The 23,598-nt window shown below is 34.2% G+C and overlaps 1 protein-coding gene across 20 annotated transcripts in view; it reads left to right on the top strand.

The window, feature by feature from the left end:
- Positions 1-23,598, top strand: part of MYCBP2 (MYC binding protein 2) — a 283,201-nt gene that overhangs the window by 50,504 nt on the left and 209,099 nt on the right. For all 20 annotated transcript variants that reach the window (XM_055360105.2, XM_055360102.2, XM_055360098.2 and 17 more), the window contains exons 5-14: positions 3,228-3,424; positions 6,357-6,599; positions 6,832-6,903; positions 8,955-9,051; positions 12,874-12,947; positions 13,087-13,225; positions 14,747-14,823; positions 15,501-15,705; positions 16,281-16,445; positions 19,063-19,221. In XM_055360105.2, coding sequence (XP_055216080.2) covers positions 3,228-3,424; positions 6,357-6,599; positions 6,832-6,903; positions 8,955-9,051; positions 12,874-12,947; positions 13,087-13,225; positions 14,747-14,823; positions 15,501-15,705; positions 16,281-16,445; positions 19,063-19,221 — 1,428 coding nt within the window. The remainder of the gene's footprint in view (positions 1-3,227; positions 3,425-6,356; positions 6,600-6,831; positions 6,904-8,954; positions 9,052-12,873; positions 12,948-13,086; positions 13,226-14,746; positions 14,824-15,500; positions 15,706-16,280; positions 16,446-19,062; positions 19,222-23,598) is intronic.

The following is a 23,598-nucleotide window of genomic DNA, read 5'->3' as shown; positions in this document are numbered from 1 at the left end:
TTAAGGCTGGGAGTTTGGGACCAGTCTGGGCAACTTAGACCCCTATCTCTACAAAAAAAACAAAAACAAAAACAAAAACTGGGCATGGAAGTGAGTGCTACTCAAGAGGCTAAGGTGGGAGGACCGCTCGAGCCCAGGAGTCTGAGGCTACAGTCGGCTGTGATCATGCCACTGCGCTGCACTCTAGCTGGGTGACAGAATGAGACCTCATCTCTACCAAAAAAAAAACCCCCCAAAAATCCCACAAAACCCAAAAACATTTCACCTTATTAATCAGTTCATTTTTATTTTCTTGTTTAAAGTTTCAAGTTCTGCTGTACTGCCTTTCGTCTGTCTTCCATCCTTTCAGTGTTTACTGCTGATCTCGTCACTGCTTTGGCTTATTTTTCCATGTAAGGGATTTATTATCACTTCATGTTTTCTATTTTGTTAAATTAGCTCAAAGATAAAAGCACTGATTTGGTTCTTTTATACTAAATTTCTTTTGAAACTTGCCTCTCCTCCTTTTTTTAATCTAATATCACAATCTTATTGGTTATCCTTTTTTTCCCATTCGGTTGTCTTCGTGTTATTCATGAAAATATGTGTATATTTATAAAACTCTTACTGTGGAATATCTTGATGATTAGTATACACCAAGCTTCTTCTCTTTGCAAATAGATTTTGATTTTTAAATTATCTATTTAAAAATATATTTCCTTATATCCATATATTCTGTTCAATTAGATTGTATTCTCGAGTACTCACTGAAATGTAATAGCACCCCCTTTGTTATGTGCTAAGAATGTGCGATACCATTGCTGTTATTATGGAACTTAGCATCAGAGAGTTGGATATGTGTATAATTACAAATATGGATAAATCGTATGGAGGAAAGTAGAAGGAGTTCTGAGAGTCCTTTTTTGTTTTTTGAGACGGAGTCTCGCTGTGTTGCCCAGGCTGGAATGCAGTGGTGCGATCTTGGCTCACTGCAACTTCCACCTCCTGGGTTCAAGCTATTCTCCTGCCTCAGCTTCCTGAGTAGCTTGGACTACAGGCGCGTTCCACAATGCCCGGCTAATTTTTGTATTTTTAGTAGAGACAGGGTTTCACTATGTTGGCCAGGCTGGTCTCAAACTCCTGACCTCAGGTGATTAGCCCACCTCAGCCTCCCAAAGTGCTAGGATTACAGGCATGAGCCACTGCGCCTGGCCAAGATTCCTTTTTTAACTTAAAAATTTTTTATTTATTTATCTTTAGGGACAGGATCTTACTATATTGCCCAGGGTAGACTCAAACCCTGGACTCAAGTGATCCTCCTGCCTCCACCTCCCAAGTAGCTGTGACTGTAGGTACACACTGCTGCACCCAGCTCCTTCTGAGAGTCTTTAACAGGCCCCCTGAAGATGTGACATATGAGATTTAGAGGGTGAATAGGACGGAGTGAATTCGATTATAACTGCTCCAGGCAGAAATAACAGCATTTAGTAAGGCTCTGAGACAGAAAGGAGAATGAATGAAAAGAAGAGCAATATGGCTAGAATGTGGAGAGTGAAGGAAACAGTCTTGTGACAGGTGAGGAAGGAGGCAGGGACATGTGGAGCTTTACATGCCATGTTAAAGAATTTGATTAGTGGGCTAGGAGGAATGGAAAGTCATCGTCTATTTCAATACATTAAGAATATTGTTTTTTAAATAGCCTTATTTTCTTAAATTATTTGTTTAAATTATTGACTATTTTCTTTCCCTGGATTCTCAACCTTTTTGAAAGGGTAGAGACATTCTTTGTCATGTTTGCCAATACCCTAGTGTAGAGTAGTTGCTAATGTGTGAGAGTTTGGTATATATTTGCTGAATAATCAACAGATGTACTCACTGAAGGATAATAATTGGAGGAAGGATGGGTAGATGGAAATATGGACAAACAGGGATAGATGAAAGGATGGAGGGAAGGAAGGATAGCTGGAGGAAAAGGTAGAGGAAAGGATAAATGGAAAAAAATGGAAGTATAGGATGTGTACAGACAAGTGAAGAGAGGAAGGGGGAAAGAAAAGAAGACAGAAGGGAGGAAGAAATTAACATAGGAGTGAAAGGATTTTAAGTAGACAATCAGATTTTTGGTTTGAAATTCTCCCTGGCTATTGGGGCAAAAGCGAATGGTAAGAGATAATTTCTTAACACTTTTTAGTCAAAGAGATGATGATAGCATGGATTGGAAAGATGATGATGAGATAGGGAAAAGTGGAGTTATCCATTAGGAAGTAAAATAAACAGGACTTAATTTGGGATTAGCTATGGAAGATGAGGGATTGGTAGGGGCTGCCTGGGTTTCTGTGAGTTACCAGATAACCCACAGGTGGCATTTTAGTTTTTAGAGAATTGCAGTACATTACTCCTCTTTCTCTTGTTCTCCTCCTTCTCTCCCTTCCCTTTCCCTCTCTTCATGTTTCTCAGTTTTTCTTTTTCTAACTCTCTTTTTCCCTCTCCATCTGATTATTCACTCTATAAAGACTTTCAAGTCTCCCTTCTATGGAAGAAATACCCAGATGTCTGTTGATTGAATCTTAGATGGAGGTGTTCAGGGAATTTTGTGCGGAGACCTCTGCTGGTTGTAAAACATTTGTGTGTGTGTGTGTTTCATCTTCACCACTAAATGACTTTATGATTTAGGAAAAATCTTTTGATACCCCATATCTCAATTTCATTATTAAAGGAGGAGAATATCTGTCCTATTGACTTGGAGGTTTTTCTAGGGTATAAATGAATTACATCCTAAGTGTGAATTGCTATTATGTTAATGATATAGCCAATTTTATATTAAAGCACATTATTGCATATGTTTTATGTTTCTATTACTTTGAAAATATATACATAATTTCCTGGACACTTAACATTTTAAGAAGCCTCCTAATCTAAAAGGTAAAATAAGTATGACAAGTAGTCTATTACTTGATAGGATGAGTTTCTTGAATATGTGAATGCCTCTAGGCAAGCTTGTTTTAAAAGACCTTAGATTTTCTTTTTTTACTAAGAAAAATAAGAAGTTGAACTGAATGTTCTTTAAGACCCTTGTTACATAAATATTTTAACTTTTGGGGAAGAGAGTAACTAGAAAGAAACTAAAGCAAAGTAATTGTTCTAGATTCCTTAAATTTCGTTTATAATGAGACAAAATAAAAATAAATAAATATACGCATATAATGTTCCGTATGTTGGATGAATATAATTGAATTCTATTTTATCCACAGAGTCTCTCTTCCAGCTTCTTTTGGAAATCACCGTTCGAAGTACTGGGATGAATGACAGCACAGGACAGTCCTTAACAGCACTTTCCTGTGCTTGCCTCTTTAGTCTGGTGGCTTCTTGGGGAGAAACAGGAAGGACACTTCAGGCCATCTCTGCTATCCTCACCAACAATGGAAGCCATGCTTGCCAAACTATTCAGGTATTTCATATTTATATCTGCTTAGAAGTTTATAAGATGACAAGTTACAGTTTCATCTCAATTTCTGTCAATAGGAATTCTGCTTTTTCTCACTCATTACAGTAGCTTGATCTGTCCAAGATTGATACATAAATAATCTACAGTATTTCAATTAAGTGATATGTATGTTTAACTCTGAAGCTTTAAATATAATAAAATGAATTTTGGCCAGACCTCTTAAATCTTTAAGCTGGTCTTTGCCTTAACACCATAACCTTCTCTTTCCTTGCTGTTGTCTTGCTCTCTGTGTTCTCCCTTCTTCCCATCTTTCCCTGAGTTTTTTAGTATGGAATTCATTCATGGTTTTAAATATCTTTTCTCTATTGAAAGAAAAAGATATGGTATCAATCTGATATATTTTTGATTGGTTGATTATGATTTTTTTATGAATTGATTCGTTTCTGAGTTACTTCAGCTGTGTATAAAACATTTTAGGCTTTTAATGTTCAGTTGTGGAACAAACAAGCTCGTCACCATTTTAGTGGTGGGAAAAATAATCCTTATAGCCAAACTTGACTTAATTATTTGGGAAGGCTCTGGAAATTGAGAAAGAAGTTATGATTTTAAGACCTGACTGTCTACTCTTCTCTGGCCCCTTGGGCAACCCTAGAGCAGGTGGAAGGGATGCCTCAATCCTGTTATTAGCAGACCAAAGATAGCAAAAGGAGTATATTGGTCATTTTCTGTCTTGATATTCAGTGATCTTGAAATCTCCTGGTCAAACAAGACCCATTCCCTTACTCTAGATTTCTGCTCTTTTCTTCCTTTCTGCCTTGCTTGGAATCCTTTTGTCCCTTTTTATGGTCCTTAATTATTTTGAAGTTGCTCTAATACAGTGGTTTTCAAGCTGTGTTCTGTAGACATGCTTTCAGGGTTTGGCAAATGTTTAATTTAAATATAAGTTTAAAATATGCAAATATTTTAAAAATTGTAATAAAGTAACACAAACATTCAGATACCATATACCAGATTTTAATAGGATAGTGACCACCAACATATGAGCTTATGAATTTTGATATGATTTGCTTTTATATAGAGACTTAGGAATGCCATTAGAGCTGATAGCAGGAGTATAAGAACTACGTTCATGGAAAGCCTCCCAGAGGATATGAGGTGAGATCTAAACTAATGAGTTGAAATCAACCAGGAGAAATTTTTGGTGTTGGTGGTGTAGAGAGAGAATGTTCTAGGTATCCACATGCTAAGGCATGGAGGTGAGAGTAAGAGTGAAATATTTGAAAGCTGAAAGAAGTTTAGTATAGCTATAGCATAGAGAGCTGTCAAATAGTGTAGCCACAGCATAGAGAGCTGGCAAATAACAGAGACAGGACTCGAGGGCTTATCTGTCTCCAATATTTGTGCTCAATCACTAGACAACACAAAACTACTTGATCCTCTGAATCAATAGCTGCAGTTCTCTACAGACCTGCCACATCACCACATCCCCAACTCTAGCCTAAACACCATATTAAAGCCCGTTACCTTAACATGGCTTACAATGCTCTTCATGATTTGGCCTTTTATCTACCAACTTCATTTCCCAAAACTCTCCTGGCCTGACTGTTGGTAGAGGGAGAAAAGCTTTCCCTGAGAATGTGTGCATTAAGTCCGTTTTCACGCTGCTGATAGAGATGTACCCGAGACTGGGCAATTTACAAAAGAAAGAGGTTTAATGGACTTATAGTTCCACATGGCTGGAGAAACCTCACAATCATGGTGGAAGGCAAGGAGGAGCAAGTCATGTCTTACGTGGATGGCAGCAGGCAAAGAGAGCTTGTTCAGGGAAATTCCTCTTTATAAAACCATCAGATCTCGTGAGGCTTATTCGCTATCATGAGAACAGCACAGGAAAGACTTGCCCCCATGATCCAGTTACCTCCCGCTGGGTCCCTTCCACAACACGTGGGAATTCAAGATGAGATTTGAGTGGGAATACAACCAAACCATATGAGTATGTGTAACTCTTCACATCTCAGATTGTTTTGGCACCCAAATGCATACTACTTGTCCATTTCATAAAGCTTAACAGAGAGTTTAAAGCAGGGTAGACGTGGTAGTACTGCAAGATGCTGTATTGAAAGACACTGAAATCCTTTCTGGAGGGTTGAACTCTTGACTTCAAAGGCTTTCTGCAAATAAAACACTATTTATTGCATTTGAGCTCAGAAACAAATTAATAAAAAAAGCACATGGAAAAAGGCACCATTATTGAGAATTAGCAGAAACAAATATGGTAGAATCAATCCTGCCAAGTCCTTAGATATTGAAATTATTTGATATAGAATGTGTATGTGTATGAATATATAAAGTATGGTTAAAGTAATAAAAAAAATCAAAAGTATGATTAAGGAGTGAGAATATAAAAAGTAGTCAGACATTAGGAAAAAAAACAAATTGAACTCCTAGAAATGAAAAACCAAATAATTACAATTAGAAACTTAAAATGGGTTAACTATTGTATAATATGATTGAAGATGGAAATGGTGAACTGAAAGATAAAGAGGAAGAAATTATCTAGAATGCAACAGAGAGACAAGGAGAGAAATATGGAAGATAAAATAAGAAACATGGATCGAGAATGACAAAATCTAATGTAATACAATCTGAGTTCCACAAGGCAATAATAGATTTGTGGAGATAGAGTACTTGAAATAATGGCTAAGATTTTACAGAATTGGTGAATGACATGGACTCCCAAGAGTAAGGAAGTCTACCTTGCTTGAGATTTGCTTCTTATAGATGAACTTTTAGTTGGTACTTTTTGCTGGCATGCGAAATATCATTCTGAACAATTTATTGTCTTACAAATGATGATATATTACCAAAGTATCTTTGTTCTGTGTTTGTAACATTTAAAAATGTTTTTTCATTATTTTTCTTCTCTTTGGATTAGGTGCCAACAATTCTAAATTCGCTACAGAGAAGTGTACAAGCAGTTTTGGTGGGAAAAATTCAAATTCAGGACTGGTTTAGTAATGGCATTAAGAAAGCAGCTTTAATGCACAAGTGGCCGTTAAAAGAAATATCTGTTGATGAAGATGACCAATGTCTACTTCAGAATGATGGATTTTTTCTTTATCTATTATGCAAGGATGGATTATATAAAATAGGCTCTGGATACAGTGGAACAGTTAGGGTAATGTGATTCCTTACAGTTCCTTAATTATATAGAGTTATAACCATAATGAATTGTGTTCTGTGTGTTTCTAGTTTCATTTCTAGAATATGATCTAATTTTAGTGTAATAATATTTATTTGAAAGCCATAATTGAAATACATGCATTAAATGTCATTCACCCATTTGTATTATTTTTCATTGATTATTAATTATGAAACCACTGATATACTAACTTTTGTTATTTTTACAGGGCCATATATACAATTCTACATCCCGTATTAGAAACAGAAAAGAAAAAAAGTCTTGGTTAGGGTATGCTCAGGTAAGAAACTATCCACAATAAACCAAAATTTTCTTATCTTTTACAACATGTGATTTGTCCTTGTTTAATCAATAATATCACTTCTATTTAAACAGAAATGATATATTTTTACTAATATGGCCGTAACAACTGAATAGTGTAGCGTAAAGAACACTGTCTCAGAACTCATAAGAGGTTCAATTTTAGTTCTGGCCCTGCTTCCTACTAGCTGTATGACTGGACAACTCAGTTAACTTATTGAGTCCTCTGTTATTTAGCTTTAATATGGGATTAAACATACCTTCTTTAGAGTTCTTGTGTAAGTGAGCCTCTAGATAAGAATTGAAGACCACCTTTATCATTAGCACATTTTTTTTTTTTAATTGAGACAGAATCTTGCTGTGTCACCCAGGTTAGAGTGGAGTGGCACAGTCTCGGCTCACTGCAACCTCTGCCTCCTGAGTTCAAGTGATTCTTGTGCCTCAGCTTCCTGAGAAGGCCCATGCCACCATGCCTAGCTAATTTTTTTGTATTTTTAGTAGAGACAGGGTTTCGTCATTTTGGCCAGGTTGGTCTCAAACCCCTGACCTCAAGTGAGCCACCCGCCTGGGCTTCCCAAGGTGCTGGGATTACAGGCCTGAGCCACCCCACCCAGCCTCATTAGCACATTTAAATTGGAAATGTATACATGTCCTGAGGCCAAATGAGGGTTTCTTACCACAGACTCTTTCATTTTAGTCTAGATTCAGTACTTTCTAGGAAACAGTGTTTGGCCTGCTCAGTAGACAGCTACCTGCATGAAGAATATGCAAAGAATCACAAGAGAGAAAAGCCCTGGGCTTTTGTGTCTTAATGCTGTGATCTTATCTCCTGACCAACATAGCCAGATAGGTGTTAGCCTTTTACAAGGTCAGCAGCCAGATGGATACATTACTCCTCCTCTTATGGAGAAAAGCAAATGAAGGATGGACAAGAGGGACTAGAAATATTTTTTTCCATACAGTACCTACCTGAACAATGAAGCCCAAGTTCCTTTGTGTAAGGATAGAGAATAAAGATTTCCCTGCATGCCTGCCTTGCTGAGCTTGTGAGATTTGTTGTCAGGATCAAATGATAAAAGATATTTGAAAGTCTTTTGAAAACTATGGAAATTATTATCGTTACATGAAGAATAATTCTACTGTATCACCTGTTGGGGAGAATTTGAAATTAAATTTTTTTTTTTTTTTTGGAGTTGTAGTTTTGCTCTTGTCACTGAGGCTGGAATGCAGTGGCATGATCTCAGCTCACTGCAACCTCTGCCTCCCAGGTTCAGGCGATTCTCTTGCCTCAGCCTCCCGAGTAGCTGGGATTACAGGTGCCCACCACCACGTCCAGCTATTTTTGTATTTTTAGTAGAGACGGGTTTAACCATGCCGGCCAGGCTTGTCTCGAACTCTTAATCCCAGGTGATCCACCTGCCTCAGCCTCCCAAAGTGCTGGGATTACAGGCGTGAGCGACTGCCCCCAGCCTGAAATTAAATTTTAGATAACAAATTAGTTTCTCAGTAATTGTCTCTTAAAAATTGAACTTAGTTTAAAATATCTCATCAAATTTTTATTTGCCACTCTACTGTGTTTTATCTAAGAAATAATGCCGTGGAAAGTATATTATTATAGCAGTGTGTTCAATGGCATACCACACCTTCTGAAACCACTATGCTATTCATTTTCAAATAGCAAACTCAATACTTGTTATTTTTCTTAAAGTATTTGTTAAAGTAACAGTGATCATTCATATTATTTACTTGGCAAGTGGTATGGTCATTTTGAACAAAATGTTTGTAACTGTACTGTCCTGTTTAGTATACCTAATTATGTTTCTGGGAATATGTTACATCAATTTTCAATAATGTATGACTTTTCCTCTAATTGAGAGGAATGTTCTTATATTTTTAATCATTAATATCTTTTAGACATCAATATTGATGTATTATTGTACCTCAAAAACCTGTAATATGGAGCTGTATGGCTGTTGTTTCTGCTGAATTAGCAATAAATATTTTAACAGGAAAATTTTTTGCTGTTATCAGGGTTATTTATTATATAGAGATGTGAATAACCACAGCATGACAGCCATAAGGATAAGCCCTGAAACACTGGAGCAAGATGGTACTGTGATGTTACCAGGTATGTTTCAAGTAGTCATTTTTTCTCCACAAGCAATTTTAAGAAATGTGCATGTTAAGCTATTTAGACACATAAAGAATGATTAGCAAGGGATAGTGCTTGCTTATAAAAGGGTTTTAAAAATCTTGACATACAAAGCATTTTATAGTCTACGTGAAGTTAATACGTATCAAGAGAATAGACATAGAAATATAACAAGTTTTAATATTTGTTTTCAAACTTGGCCGTCTATGGCCTAATCTCTGACCTCACCCCACCACTGCTGAATTAGTGGGGTGATGTAACTGTGTTGCTCTTAATAAAAATCAGAACTCTGGCTCTCATGTGACTCAGTATAAAGAACCTTCTGTTTATTTTTACTTTAACAACAGTGCAGTTGGGTTTTCCTCCTTATTTAATTTAATTTAATTTTATTTTATTTTATTTTATGTTAAAGGGGTTTCAGAGACAGAGAGTTTAGGGTAGGTCAGGAATTTTTTTTTTAATTTCATCATTTATGCTTCTTATGCTTCTTAATAATACTTTGATAAAGGTCTTTGGACACAGTTTATTTTGCTTTAATTTTGAGGCTTTTATATATTCACTTAAATCACTGCTAAATTATCAGGCAGTAGGTCTCCAATTTTGATGAATGCTGGAAAAATGCATATTCTTTATTGTAAGATCTTTGAATTTGTTTATAATATTGGTACTTTCTGAGGCTGTTTATATTAAAATCTTGAGTGTCTAATGTGTCTGTCAATAATTTCATAGTAGCAATATTACTTGTAAGCGTTTGACCATCTGAAAGTGAGAGCTACTTCTGAAGAGTGCATTGAGAAGAATAATTGCTCCTGGGCTGCATGTTTATTTTTAAATATAATCTTAATAATTTCATCAAACATTTATTTGAACCTTACTACATATACATAGATACATATTAGTGTACATGACACTATGTTAAAGTAAATATGACATTTCATGTCCATTTCAGAAATAGAGGAGCTTTGGAAAGCGGATGACTTAATAAAATCATTTTGAAAATAACCATCTATTTTCAGATATGTCTACAGGGTTTTTTTTGTTTTTTGGTTTTTTTTTTCATTACAAGTCCTGGACCATGTCTTTGGTCATAATAATAATAATAATAATGACAATAATATTAAAAAATACTTTTAATAACATGCACACTCCCCCCACATATTTATACATATATTGAAAGTAATCATGTTTGTTGTATAAAAATCATATGAACAAAAAAGAATGAATTGAAATAATTATAATCCCACTTCCCATATATAAACACTATGAACATATTGGTAAATATCCTTCTCGTATTTTTCCTTTGTGTATATGTCCATACTTGTAAAAAAGTGTGATCATATGCTACGTATTGCTTTTTTAATCTATCTCTTTCACTTAATATTCTGAAAATATTTCTAGGTCATTAAATAGTCTTCTACAATGTCACTTAAATGTTACAAAATATATTCCATTGATTAATGTTTGAGAATGAAAGCCTTCCAGGGTTTTGCTATATAAATTACACCGTAATGAGCGTTCCTATCGTGCTGTCTTTGTGCCAGTCATTTTAGGATAATGACGTAGAAGAAAAATTCTAAATTGACACATCCCGTCCGCTATAACACATGGGTACTAATATCAAGGATTTACTTCTGAGAAACCCTGCACATTTAATAGAGACTGTGACTGATAAGACAATTTGAAAATATTTGCCTACAGCTGTTTTATTTATTCTGCCTTGATAAAAAAAATTACTCGTTAGTGTCTTTATTCAGTTTAAATCTCGTTGCTTTGTTTAACTTGTGAAATGCAACTTTGAACAATACAAGCGTGGCTTTCTGTGTTTCATAAGTGTGTGCTGTATTAGTGGTGAAGAATGAACCAAACTTCAGGAAGATAGTCCCATATTTGTCTTCAGAACTGGCAGATGTTGCTTGATATATTCCTGAAGATACAAGCTTAAAATATTACATGATGGATAAAGAAAGGATAAAGAGAAAATCTTGAAATCACGTGGCAGAAGACTCCTCCCTCAAGCCTGAAGAAGCCTTTTGTAATTTTCTCGTTTCTTTGATCTGGACTGAATTTTCATCAAATAGCACTTTTTGTTTTTCCTGGGTAGGAATAGCTCTGCTCTGTAGCCTTCCAATCAAGGAGCAGAAGTAAATTGTCAGGTTTATAGATGGTAATGAATACCATGTTTCAAGTTGACATAAATCAGGTAATTCCTTGAGCTTCATGTTCCAGCTTGTCTTACAGTATAGTTTATTTAAAAAGTATTTCAACCTTGTTTTGATGAACTTAAAACATACTTTTTTTCTCTGATAATTGTCATTTTATTCTTTAAACCTCGGCTTATCTTACAGATTGTATCTTTATGTCATTTTCTCTCCATGTCTGGTGACAGGTTGCCTCAGTTCATGAGGCTTTTTGCTACTCTTCTTGCGCCGCTTCACTCCTCACCCCTGCGTTTATCTGAAATTATAATGAGTTTTTCTTCTTTGCTTTTTAGTTTAAAATCTTACTGCTTAGAGCTTGAGAAGCATCTTTCTTGCGCCTCTTTGTGTTCTGTACAGTGGACTAGGAACTCTTTCTTTTGATTTCTCCTCTCTTTGATTACCAAGTCTCTTGGGCTACCAGTGGGCCTTGTCTCCCAGTTTCTATTTCCAGTTTGTGATCCCTGAATTCTCTATTTGGTAAGGGTCTGCCTGTGTTTTGCATATTTATGATAAGGAAGTATGCTAGTATGAAGCTCCTGGGCAAAGATAAAGAATAATCCAGCTTATTTGGGTGGGCTCCATTACTGCATTCCAAAATCAGAATTTTATGTTTTGTTGATTCAGGTGCAACTAGAAATGAAATGTTATTTTTTGTTTTGGTATTGTGATTAATGGAGAGATTCATCCTAGTTTTCTGCAGTTATTTTGGGAAGTATGTGTGTGTGTGTGCTTTTAACTTGCTTGCTGAAAATTTGTTTTTCCAAAAGGACAGAATTTATCCTTGATGTTGATTTTGCTTGTAGTTTTGTGTTATTTCGTAGCAATCACTAACACGTGTTCCTGTGGTCCTTCTGTAATACTGGTATCCCTTGTTACAATTGAGCTTGTGCATTATTTTGATCAAAGTATATGGTGTACTATTCTATGGAGATACATGCAGTATTGATGAAATATGGTATTCTAGCCAAGACACATGACTGCTTTGAGATAAAAATAAAAGCATAAGCATATATTTGTCTGCTCTGTGTTGGACAAACATTTAAAAAGTTTAGAGCACACTAAATGCTAAAAATGCTGTGAATAAACATTGAATTTCTAAGTGGGAAATGTACAACTGCTTTTGAATATCCATTTTACAAAGCAAGGGATATCTGTAGTTGGACACAATAGATGTCAAATACAGAAGCTTTAGGTCTGTATTTTTCTGTGACACTAATGACTGTGATGTATGTCTGAGAGTAGAGTGTTGCCTCCATTGCATGTGATTGTATTGAAATGATTGTAACCAACATTATAGTTTGTTCATCGTGGTGCATGTTTACTATCAGACTATATCTAATACTAATTCATTTTGAAATTAGGTGGGATCTCAGGTCCTTGGTTATGGAAGATTTATAAATATAAGCAAAAATGTAATAAGTATGATTAGTTGAATTAGTCTCTGCTAATTTATAATTCTTTATTAAAAAGCACAGTCTCCTTTTGAGTTTATCCTTATTGCGTGGAGAACTCTCATTTTGACTTCAGCAGAGGAGTAAATTCATTTTGCAAGGTGTTTGCTTGTATTGTAATATAAATACTTTTTCTTCCTTTTGCACAGATTGCCACACTGAAGGTCAAAATATTTTATTCACTGATGGAGAATATATTAATCAGATAGCTGCTTCAAGAGATGTAAGTATCCTGAATCTTAAGTAGCTAATGTAAATGGAATTCCTTTTCCTTAAATTATTTAGCTTTTATTAGATAGACTGTAGAGCCTTGAACGACCTCTTTATGTAATGTAATGCTGTGGATGTTTTATTTTTCTTAGGATGGCTTTGTTGTCAGAATATTTGCCACAAGCACTGAACCTGTTCTACAGCAAGAATTGCAACTTAAACTGGCTAGAAAATGCTTACATGCCTGTGGTATCTCACTATTCGATCTGGAAAAGGACTTGCATATTATAAGTAAGATAGCAAATTAAGTGTTTTCCCTGTATTTTAATTTTCAATTTTTCATACTCTTAAAAATGAACATTGTGTTTTCACCAGTTCAGCTTATGTTGTAGCAGCTATTTTGTGTCTGTTACTATTAATATAAAGGATAATTTTGAATTAATATGAATAAATAACTAGGAAACACAGTCTTTAAACAAAGTATGATATTTGAAGACCATTCTAAGGAATTGACTGATAATTTCTCATTTTCGCTTTGAATAGAGCAAAAGAAAATAAAATTTAATGAGAATTATGGATAGATATTGGTGAATGTCATTAGTTTATATGCTGCATCATTTTTCAACTATTTAAAAATTTGAAAACTTATGTTGTAAATGTTATTACAACAATATACATAGTTCTCTCGTTGAAATTTTTAAAGTTTTTACTTGAATAGATTTTCAAGGTAACTATAGAATGATCTCATAGATTGTCAAAATGGTAATTGGCCTTACACACGGATCAGTAATCTTTCACTTGGATAGAGAAATACAGATAACCACAGAGTATTTCTTGGGCTTTGATTATTTACTTTTGTAATGTTGTAAAAGTAATTAGGATCATGAGTTCTCCTGAGAGTTTTAGTTTTGGCTTGCCATGCCACTCCAGGTTTAATAGTGACCTTCCGTAACTTGTAGGGTTCTTTGCAAGATCCATCTTTTTTGACTGTTATCTCATTACATTTCATAAACTTGGCATTAGTGCTTTACTTTCTATATTCTAATTATGTAGTATTTTTATAATTCTTCCCTAGAAAAATCTTGAATTGAAATTACAGATTTAAAATTTTTAAAGCCCATAAACTAATTAGTAGTTTGTATAGCTGGACAAAGTCATAAAATGTACCATATGTAAAGCTACAATTACTCATAGTTTTACAATTTGAAAATATGCATAAGGATCTGTGTGTGTATATGCATATTTACATATATATATATTTGAATTGATGGAGTAGCTATATAAGATGTTTTTCTGTAGAAAAAGACATAGGCAGAGAATCTGAAATACTTTAATTCAAATATCTGCACGGCATTGTTCCAAGCTTGAATGACTCTGTGTCTGGACTAACCTCTCCAACCTTTATATATGCTTATTTGTAAACCAAGTGGTATAGTTGTGAGAATCAAATGAGATAAATTTTGTGAATTGTATAATGCCTGGTACCTAATAAACGCTCAATAAAACTTTGAGCATTTATACATTAATTCAAGGAATATTGCTGACATTGAATTTTTAAATGTTTTTGTTGTATATTTAAAAAATTAATTTGGTATTGGTTTGGAACAAGAGAAACAGATTATGATAACTTTATCTTTCCTTGGAGTACTATACCTATGGTTAATATTTTTAAAAATTTGAGCACATGACATTTTGTCATCCTTGTTTCTTAGTGATTTTGAATTGACATTGCAATCACTTAAAATAATGCATGTTGTATTTAGAATTCTTCATATTAGAAATGCAATAGTATTTATTAGTCTCGTATTTCAGGTACAGGATTTGATGAGGAGTCAGCAATTCTTGGTGCAGGACGAGAGTTTGCGCTAATGAAAACAGCAAATGGAAAGGTAAATTATTCTCTTTGGATTAAAAATGAGCATTCTCTGATTTAGGAGATTAAAGTACAATCTGTTGATTAGTTTATATAGTTTGCATGTTTAAGAAGAATCATCTTTTAAATTTTGATTTAAAATTATTTTTTATAAGATAAAATTTTATTCATGTAGGAAACAGTACAGGCATGCCTCATTTTATTGTGCTTAGTTTTGTTACACTTCACAAATAATTGCTCTTTTTACAAATTGAAGGTTTGTGACAACCCTGAGTTGAGCAAGTCTGTTGGCATCATTTTTCTAACAGCATGTGCTCACTTTGTGTCTCTGTGTCACATTTTGGTAATTCTCGAAATATTTCAGACTTCTTTATTATTATTATATCTGTTATGGTGATCTGTTATCTTTGATGTTACTATTGTAATTATTTTAGGGTGCTGTGAATTGTGCCTATAGAAGACAGGAAACTTAATGGATAAAAGATATGAAAAAGCTATTATGAACTGTGTCTTCTTGGCAAAATGTGTGTATTTCTTGCTCAACTCCCAGAAGCTGAATAGTGTAAAAAAGAGTTTGTTTTTATGTGAATTTTATTTTTCAATAAAATGTTGATGTCCTTTTTTTTCCTCATGTGAAACCTGATGCACTATTCCAAAAAGTACCATAATTCCTTTTTTTTTTTAATACGTAAGATATATTACACTGGCAAATACCAGAGTCTTGGAATCAAACAAGGTGGTCCTTCAGCAGGAAAATGGGTTGAGCTACCAATTACAAAATCTCCAAAGATAGTACACTTCTCAGTTGGACACGATGGCTCTCACGCCCTTTTAGTTGCAGAAGATGGGAGCATATTCTTTACAGGATCTGCTAGTAAAGGAGAAGATGGAGAATCAAGTAAGTTGAGTGATCAACTATGCATTTAATAAAAATAAATGCTTTATTTTAGTAAAAATAAAACTTTATTAAGATAAAGTTTATAAATTTCAATAACACCACACCAAGTTTATATATATATCATTGACTTGATGTAACTGCTTAATAAATATATGTCGAATGAATGAGGAACTTATTTTACTTTCCAGGATCTAACAAGAATACATGTGAATTACAACTTGGGAAAAAAAGGAGACTTTAGATATGTGTTAGTAGAATGGTATTAATAATGCAATAGCTAATTTAGAGATTGGGCCCTCCAGGAGTTTGGTAGCAAACTAATATTACTCACTGAGAATTTGAATGTACTCCAGGGAATGAGGATCTAGCAATGATAGCATAAATATTAATTGACCAGTTGAGGCTAGCAGGTTCACTAATTTTAAATGACATGTTGGGAAGCCCAGGCCTTTGTGAAAATAAACAAATAGTGTCATAAATGCAAATAATATGTGTTTTTTTAGCTTTATATACAAACCATTATTATTATTATTTTTACATAGAGGTCTTGATTTAATCTAATTTCTTTTTTAAAGCTAAGAGCAGACGGCAATCCAAACCTTATAAACCTAAAAAGATAATTAAGATGGAAGGAAAGATTGTGGTATATACAGCCTGCAATAATGGAAGTAGTTCTGTTATTTCTAAAGATGGAGAACTCTACATGTTTGGAAAAGATGCCATTTACTCTGATAGTTCAAGTAAGTTAATAAAAGGTTTTACTTTTATGCAAAGAAATTTCAATACTAGTTATGTGTGACAAAGACATATCTAGAAAATTTATGTTGGTGGCATGCTTTCTCTACATTTTTTACATTTCCTTCCAAATGTGAAATATTTCAAAAGAGAAATTTTCTGTCATATCTTGTCACTAGGAGCACTGTCCCTAGTTTCATGCAGAGCTAATCATAGAGCTTGGCAAGGGAAGCTTCGCTGTAGCTGTGATTTCTGTGGATGTTTTCCCTAGACTCAGGTGCTTATGGGACATGTCCCTGGGACAGTGGTAGTATCCTGAAGAAGTGATTTTCATGACATAGCTAGTTTATAATTGTTGAAGTATTTTATCTCCCCCATTAGGGTGTTTGGCTGGGATGATCTGTCTTATTTACTATTCTATCCCCAGTGCCCAGCACAGTGTCTGGCACATTGTAGGGTCTCAAGAATTATTTTCTAGTGCCTGGGTGACTGATAAACCAAAAGTTTGAGAAGTGGATATGAGGGGTAGAACTAGCTAAATCATTTTATATTTATAAGTGCTAATCTCAAAAACTTGTCATATTTGGTTACTAGATTTTCTTTCTAGCAGCTAGAAATGAATATAATGAGTGAAGCATCCCACTTGGAAGGATTTTATGTGCGATAAATATGTAAAGCCTTTGAGTTTCTTTGTAAAAAAGGAAACTAGAATTAATGAAGTTTATGATTAGAAATTTATGTGATTGTCCCATGCTGGGGAAATTACACCTGTAGAACATTTATAGCAATTAATTATTAAGTGGAGGTGTACCCAGATGATAAGTGAACTGGCTTAATGTTGTAATATTTAGATTCTCAATTGGCTGCGGCTATCAGAGTAAATCAAAATTTGGGAGTGGGTTCTTGTACAGTTTAAAAATAATATTCAATATAATTGTTGCTTGCTAACATCCACTGCGTAGAGCTGATGGAAACTTGTATATTTCTTCAACATATATTTATTGAGCATGGGTGATACATTAGTGATTGATGGACCTGACAGACCTGGATACTGCCTTTTTGAGGATCCGAGAGACAGTTGGGTATTACAGAACTTAAATATTGGGGAAGTGGTATTGAATGGTTATGGACATAGACTGAGATCCTAGCACCAACACTTTTTTTTTTTAGAGGGAGTCTCACTCTGTCTCCCAGGCTGGAGTGCAGTGGCACAATCTCAGCTTACTGCAACCTCTGCCTCCTAGGTGCCAGCGATTGTCCCACCTAAGCCTCCCAAGTAGCTGAGATTATAGGCACGTGCCACAACACCCAGCTAATTTTTTGTATTTTTTGTATTTTTAGTAGAGACGAGGTTTCACTGTGTTGGCCAGGCTGGTCTCGAACTCCTGACCTCAAGTGATACACTCGCCTCAGCCTCCTAAAGTGCTGGGAATACAGGCGTGAGCCACCGCGCATGGCCCTTGGCACCAACGCTTTTAATTGGGTAACAGTTTACTTAATCTTTAACTGGGTAACAGTTTACTAAACGTTTAAGAGTTTTCTTTTTGTTTTTTTCTACCTGCAAAAAATAGATAATGATAGCACCTGCTTCATATAGTTGTTATGAAGATTATAGGAGGTAGAACTTAAGAAATGCTTAGCACATCATGTAAGGTCTCAAAACATGTCAGCTAGTACTGTTAATAATAATAATAAATAACTACTGTTTTATATATATACACACACACTTACCTTTTTCAAATGTGCTAAATATTAAAAGTGGAAATTTTTGAGGTATAATTAACAAAAAGACCTAAACTAGTGAAAGGTGAAAGTGAAGGCCACCTTAAGGTAGTGATATCTGAGCTAATAATGTAGAACAGTTTTCCCAAAGCATAATATGAGATTGATACTATCTGTAATTTAAATAAAACAAATACTTGATAACATGTTTTTATTTTAATGTATATTGGAAAAATAATAATCTTTGATTGTTAATGTTATTACTACTTGATAAGGTTAAAGATGCTTCAATCAATTTAGAGTTGATACAAAACATATTAAATAGATCATATGAGTGGCACTTGGATATGACAAGTTTAATGAAAGTAATACATGAATAAGTGAAGTTTAGAAAATAACTGTGTATTGGATTGTGGAAGAAAGCATTGTAGGTTGAAAAGGATTTAAAAAATACTGTTTTGAAAAGTCTCACTGGTTTCTACATAAACAATTTCATGTCAATATACTATGGCAAGTATTTTACTTTGTTTTGCTGAGGCAGGTCAAAGCAGGTAAAATGAATTATTTATGGACTCCTTTGTGCTTAGACCAGAAAAGTTTGAGAGTACTGTGGAGAGGTGTTACCATTTGGAGGAAGCATTCAGGAGAAGTAAGCTTGAGAGAAAGCTACAGTAAAGATATGTCCCAAGTCTGGATGATAATGTTTTAGGATTCACTGAAGCTACGTTACAAAGTTACAAAGTTAATTCAGTGATACTCTGCCAGTCTTTTGGCTACTTATTTCTCATTTTGTTGAGTTATTTTGCCCCAGAAATAAACGGTTCTGCATTGAGGTAGTTCTTTTACTAGGCTCAGAAGGGCCTTTTTGTTGTTGTTACTAAATTTGTTTCTTTCCTATAGGTTTGGTAACTGATTTGAAGGGCCATTTTGTAACTCAGGTAGCTATGGGCAAAGCTCACACTTGTGTTTTAATGAAGAATGGAGAGGTGTGGACATTTGGTGTAAATAATAAAGGACAGTGTGGACGAGATACCGGTGCCATGAACCAAGGTGGGAAAGGTAGGTCTTTAATTCTTAGATATTAAAATTTGTGTTGTCTTTTCATTAGTTTTTCAGAACAACATAGTGAAAAGTCTTGTTCTTTTCAAAATGAGTGGCTCTTCTTTTTCTTTTTGTTCCTATTTAAATTTTTTTTAAAAATTTTATGGGTAGATAGTAGGTATATGTATGGGGTACATGAGTTGTTTTGATACAGGCATACAATGTGTAATAATAATCACAGGGTAAATGGGGTCTCCATCATCTCAAGCATGTATCCTTTCTTTGTGTTATGAGCACTCCAGTTATACTCCCTCAGTTGTTAAAGTATACAAAAAATTATCGCCAACTGTAGCCACCCTGTTGTGCTATCAAATAGTAGATCTCTTGTATCTAATTATATTTTTGTGCCAACTAACCATCCCATTTCCCACCCACTCTCCCTGACTACCCTTCCCAGTCTCTAGTAACCAGCATTGTACTCTCTATCTTCATGAGTTCAATTGTTTTAATTTTTAGCTCCCACAAATGAGTGACAACATGTGAAGTTGGTCTTTCGGTGCCTGGCTTCTTTCACTTAACATAATATCCTCCAGTTACATCCTTGTTGTTGCAAATGATAGGATCTCAGTGTTTTTTATGGTTAAATAGTACTACCCTGTTTTTATATACCACATTTTCTTTATCCACTCATCTGTTGATGGACACTTAGGTTGCTTCCAAATCTTGGCTATTGTGAATAGTGCTGCAATAAACATGAGAGTGCAGATATCTCTTTGATGTACTAATTTCCTTTCTTTTGGGTATATCTGTAGCAGTGGGATTGTTGGATCATATTGAGTTCTAGTTTCAGTTTTTTGGGGAAGCTCCATACTGTTCTCTCCAGAGTGGCTGTACTAAATTTACATTCTCACTAACAGTGTACAAGTGTTCCCTTTTCTCCACATCCTCTCTAACATTTGTTATTGCCTGTCTTTTGGATAAAAGCCATGTTAACTGGGGAGAGATGGTATCTCAGTGTAGTTTTGATTTGCATTTCTCTGATGATCCATGATGTTGAGCACCTTTTTATATACCTGTTTGCTATTCATATGTCTACTTTTGAAAAACGTCTATTCAGAACTTTTTCACATTTTTTAATTGGATTTGAGTGGCTCTTTGACTTTATATTTGTGAATTAGGAAAACCACTGAATTTCTTATTTATTTGATAATATTTACTGATAAAATATCACTGGAAAAACAAATACACTTTAGATTTTTTATTTTTGAGCAAATGTGCTGGCTTACTCAAATCGTCTGCTAAATTCTACATAAAATAGTGCTTCTTTGGCTTAGCATCTTTGATGACTACATTACTCCAGAAAAGTCTTTTCCAAACATTTTTTTGTTAGCTGCTGTTATACCACATGTTTTAAATTTTAACCATTTTTGGCAGCAATCTTTCTGGCAAATATTATCTTCCCATTTAACAGCACATGCTACCTGTAATTTAACCTGTTCTTGACAACTAAGAGTGATCCTTATGAATATCTGACACTTTACCAAGAAAAGACTAAATTGTAGACACACCTTCTTCACAATATCCTTTGCTCCAACCCTCAGGCCATTGAAGAGAACAAAGGGCTTTCTCCTTTGATTGCCCTGTTTGCTGTGGTCTTGTTTTGTTGTTGTGGTTGTAAATAGCATGTCTACTTCTTGCCCTCAATTTTTATATCTAGCTGCTATCGTTATGTTTATAACTTTCACTCCAATTTCTGATTTTGGTCAAGAGATTAAACCATACATATATATTATTAGAACTAAGCATTGAACTTTGGTTAAAGTACCAATAATTTCGAGGATTAATGCTGTATAAATTAATAAAACCTGGTTTTTCTTTTTTGAGGCTTTGATGTCAGACTCATCTGGATCTCAGAAACCCACCATTCTTTGTCTTTGCCTTATTCGTGTGTCTGTGTGTGTATTTAAAATGCATCACTTTAAAAATGAGCAAGTTACTAGAATATATTGGCAAATGAAGAAGGAACAAAAGAAAGAAAAGAAATGGATTACTTCACAATGGAAATACTTTGATTTATTACTAAATTAGTGAACTTGTTTTGGATAATAACTGCTAGGACAAAGGGGAGAATCGGGTTTTTTTAATATATAATATGAATATATATTCAGATTATGTTTTATAAGAAGTCTGAACTAAACAACATTGTTTCCTTATTCTGAAACTCTTGTGAAAATTGAGCGTACATTTACACCTATGTTCTAGATTCTCCAGTGACATTTTGTAATAATCAAAGTAAAATTGTTAAAAGATTTTTTTAATAAGAATCATACCTACCCTGTTGGTAAGTAATGAATTAGAAAGCAGATGAGTACAGTAAGACACATACAGTGCATACTGATTGCAGAGTCATAACAGATGCTGGGGAGAATGTGGAGAAAGGGGAGTGCTCATACATGGCTAGTGGAAATGTAAATTAGTACAGCAACTATGGAAAACATAGATTTTTCATTTGTATGAAGGTGACTCAAAAAACTGAAAATGGAACTGCCACATGATCTAGCAATTCCACTTCTGGGTATATGTATCAAAAAGAAAGGAAATCTGTATGTCAGAGAGATGCCTGCATTCTCAGGTTTATCATAGCCATATCCACAACATCAAGATATGGAATCAACTTAAGTATCCATCAACAGATGAATGAGTAAAGAAAATGTGGTACATACACAATAGAATATTATTCATCCCTAAAAAAGAATGAAATATTGTTATTTGCAGAAACATGGATAGAACTGAAGGACATGATGTTAACTGAAATAAAATAAACCAGGGACAGAGACAAATATCACTCATATATGGGAACTAAAAAATTGATTTCACGGAGATAGTAAATAGAATAGTGATTACCAGAGACTTGTAAGGATAGTGGGAGGGGGAGAGGAAGAGTGGTTGGTTAATAGGTACAAAAATACAGTTAGAGAGAAGGAATAAGTTCTAATGTTCAGGAGCAGAGTAGGGTGCATGTCGTTAACAACAACATATTGTGTATTTCAAAATAGCTAGAAGAGAGGATTTAGAATATCCCAGTTACCTTGACTTGATCCCAGTTACCCAGATTTGATCATTAGACATAGTATGCATGTATGAAAACTCACATATATGCCATAAATAGGTACAACAGTTATATATCAATTTAAAACGAACATAAAGGAATATTTTAAAAGTTTATTTAAACCAGGAAAGTACAGAACATATTGAAATATTAAAAAATTGTGTCTCTACCATGTCTTGTCATTTTTTTTCAGTTAAAAAAAATCACAGATAAGATTCAAGTGCCCCATATCCCCCTTCCAAGGCTTATTATCATATTCCATTTCTCCCCAGAGCTAACCGCGACCATGACTTTGATAAGCATACGTTCAATCATGTTCTTATATATTTTTACATGTTCTTTTATATTTTATGTGTAAAATAATATTGCATAATGATGTCTGTTTTACACATAAAATATACTACTGTTTTGTGTGTTTTTATAAGTGCTAATCTGTTATTTATATTTTTCTACAAATTTTTTTTTCTCATCATTCTGTTAGAAATATGTCCATGTTGGTACATATAAATCTAAATGATTCATGTTAACTAATGTGTAATATACCACATAGTGAACATGCTATAGTGTATCCATTCTCCTGTTGATGGATGGGCTTATTTCCAATTTTTCATTGCTATAAATGAGTTTAAAACCTCCTTTATAAATGTTTCCTGGCAAACCTGTGAGACTTTCTCTGATGTAATTGCTCTATTGTGGATTTCAGTTTTACTGGATTTTTCTTGAAAGAGATTGTAACAGTTATACTCTCACCAGTAGAGTTGCATTTTCCACATCACATCTGATATTGACAGACTGATTTTTGTCAATTTGGTGGCTATGAAGTGATACTGTAATTTTTTATTTGTTACATTGAAGTATAATATGCATGCAGGAAAATATACATAGTATCTTGATGAATTTTCTCAAGTTGATTTTATTCATGTAATCAGCACCCAGATTAAGAAACCACATATTACCAGCACCCCAGAAAGCCCCACTTTATGTTCCTCTCTGCCCTTCAGTTAATTACCATAAATTAGTTTTCTTTTTATACTTGATATAAGTGAAATCATGCAGTATGAACTCTTTTGTGTCCAGTTTCTTTTTATTGTTTTATGTTTATGAAGTTCATACATATTGTTACAAGTAGTTATAGATTGTTCATTTTTGTTCTATTAAATTATATATAGATACTACCGTTTTAAAATTGTTTCTAGTATTTGGGCATTTGGATGGTTTCCAGTTTTGGTTATTATGAATAATGTTGCTGTGAACATTCTAGTAAATGTCTTTTGGTGAAAGTGTTT

The sequence above is a fragment of the Gorilla gorilla genome, chromosome 14 (genome assembly GCF_029281585.2).
Source record: "Gorilla gorilla gorilla isolate KB3781 chromosome 14, NHGRI_mGorGor1-v2.1_pri, whole genome shotgun sequence".
In the NCBI taxonomy this organism is placed as follows: domain Eukaryota; kingdom Metazoa; phylum Chordata; class Mammalia; order Primates; family Hominidae; genus Gorilla; species Gorilla gorilla.
Note: the sequence above shows the minus strand (reverse complement) of the source record. Positions and strands in the feature narration are given on the sequence as shown.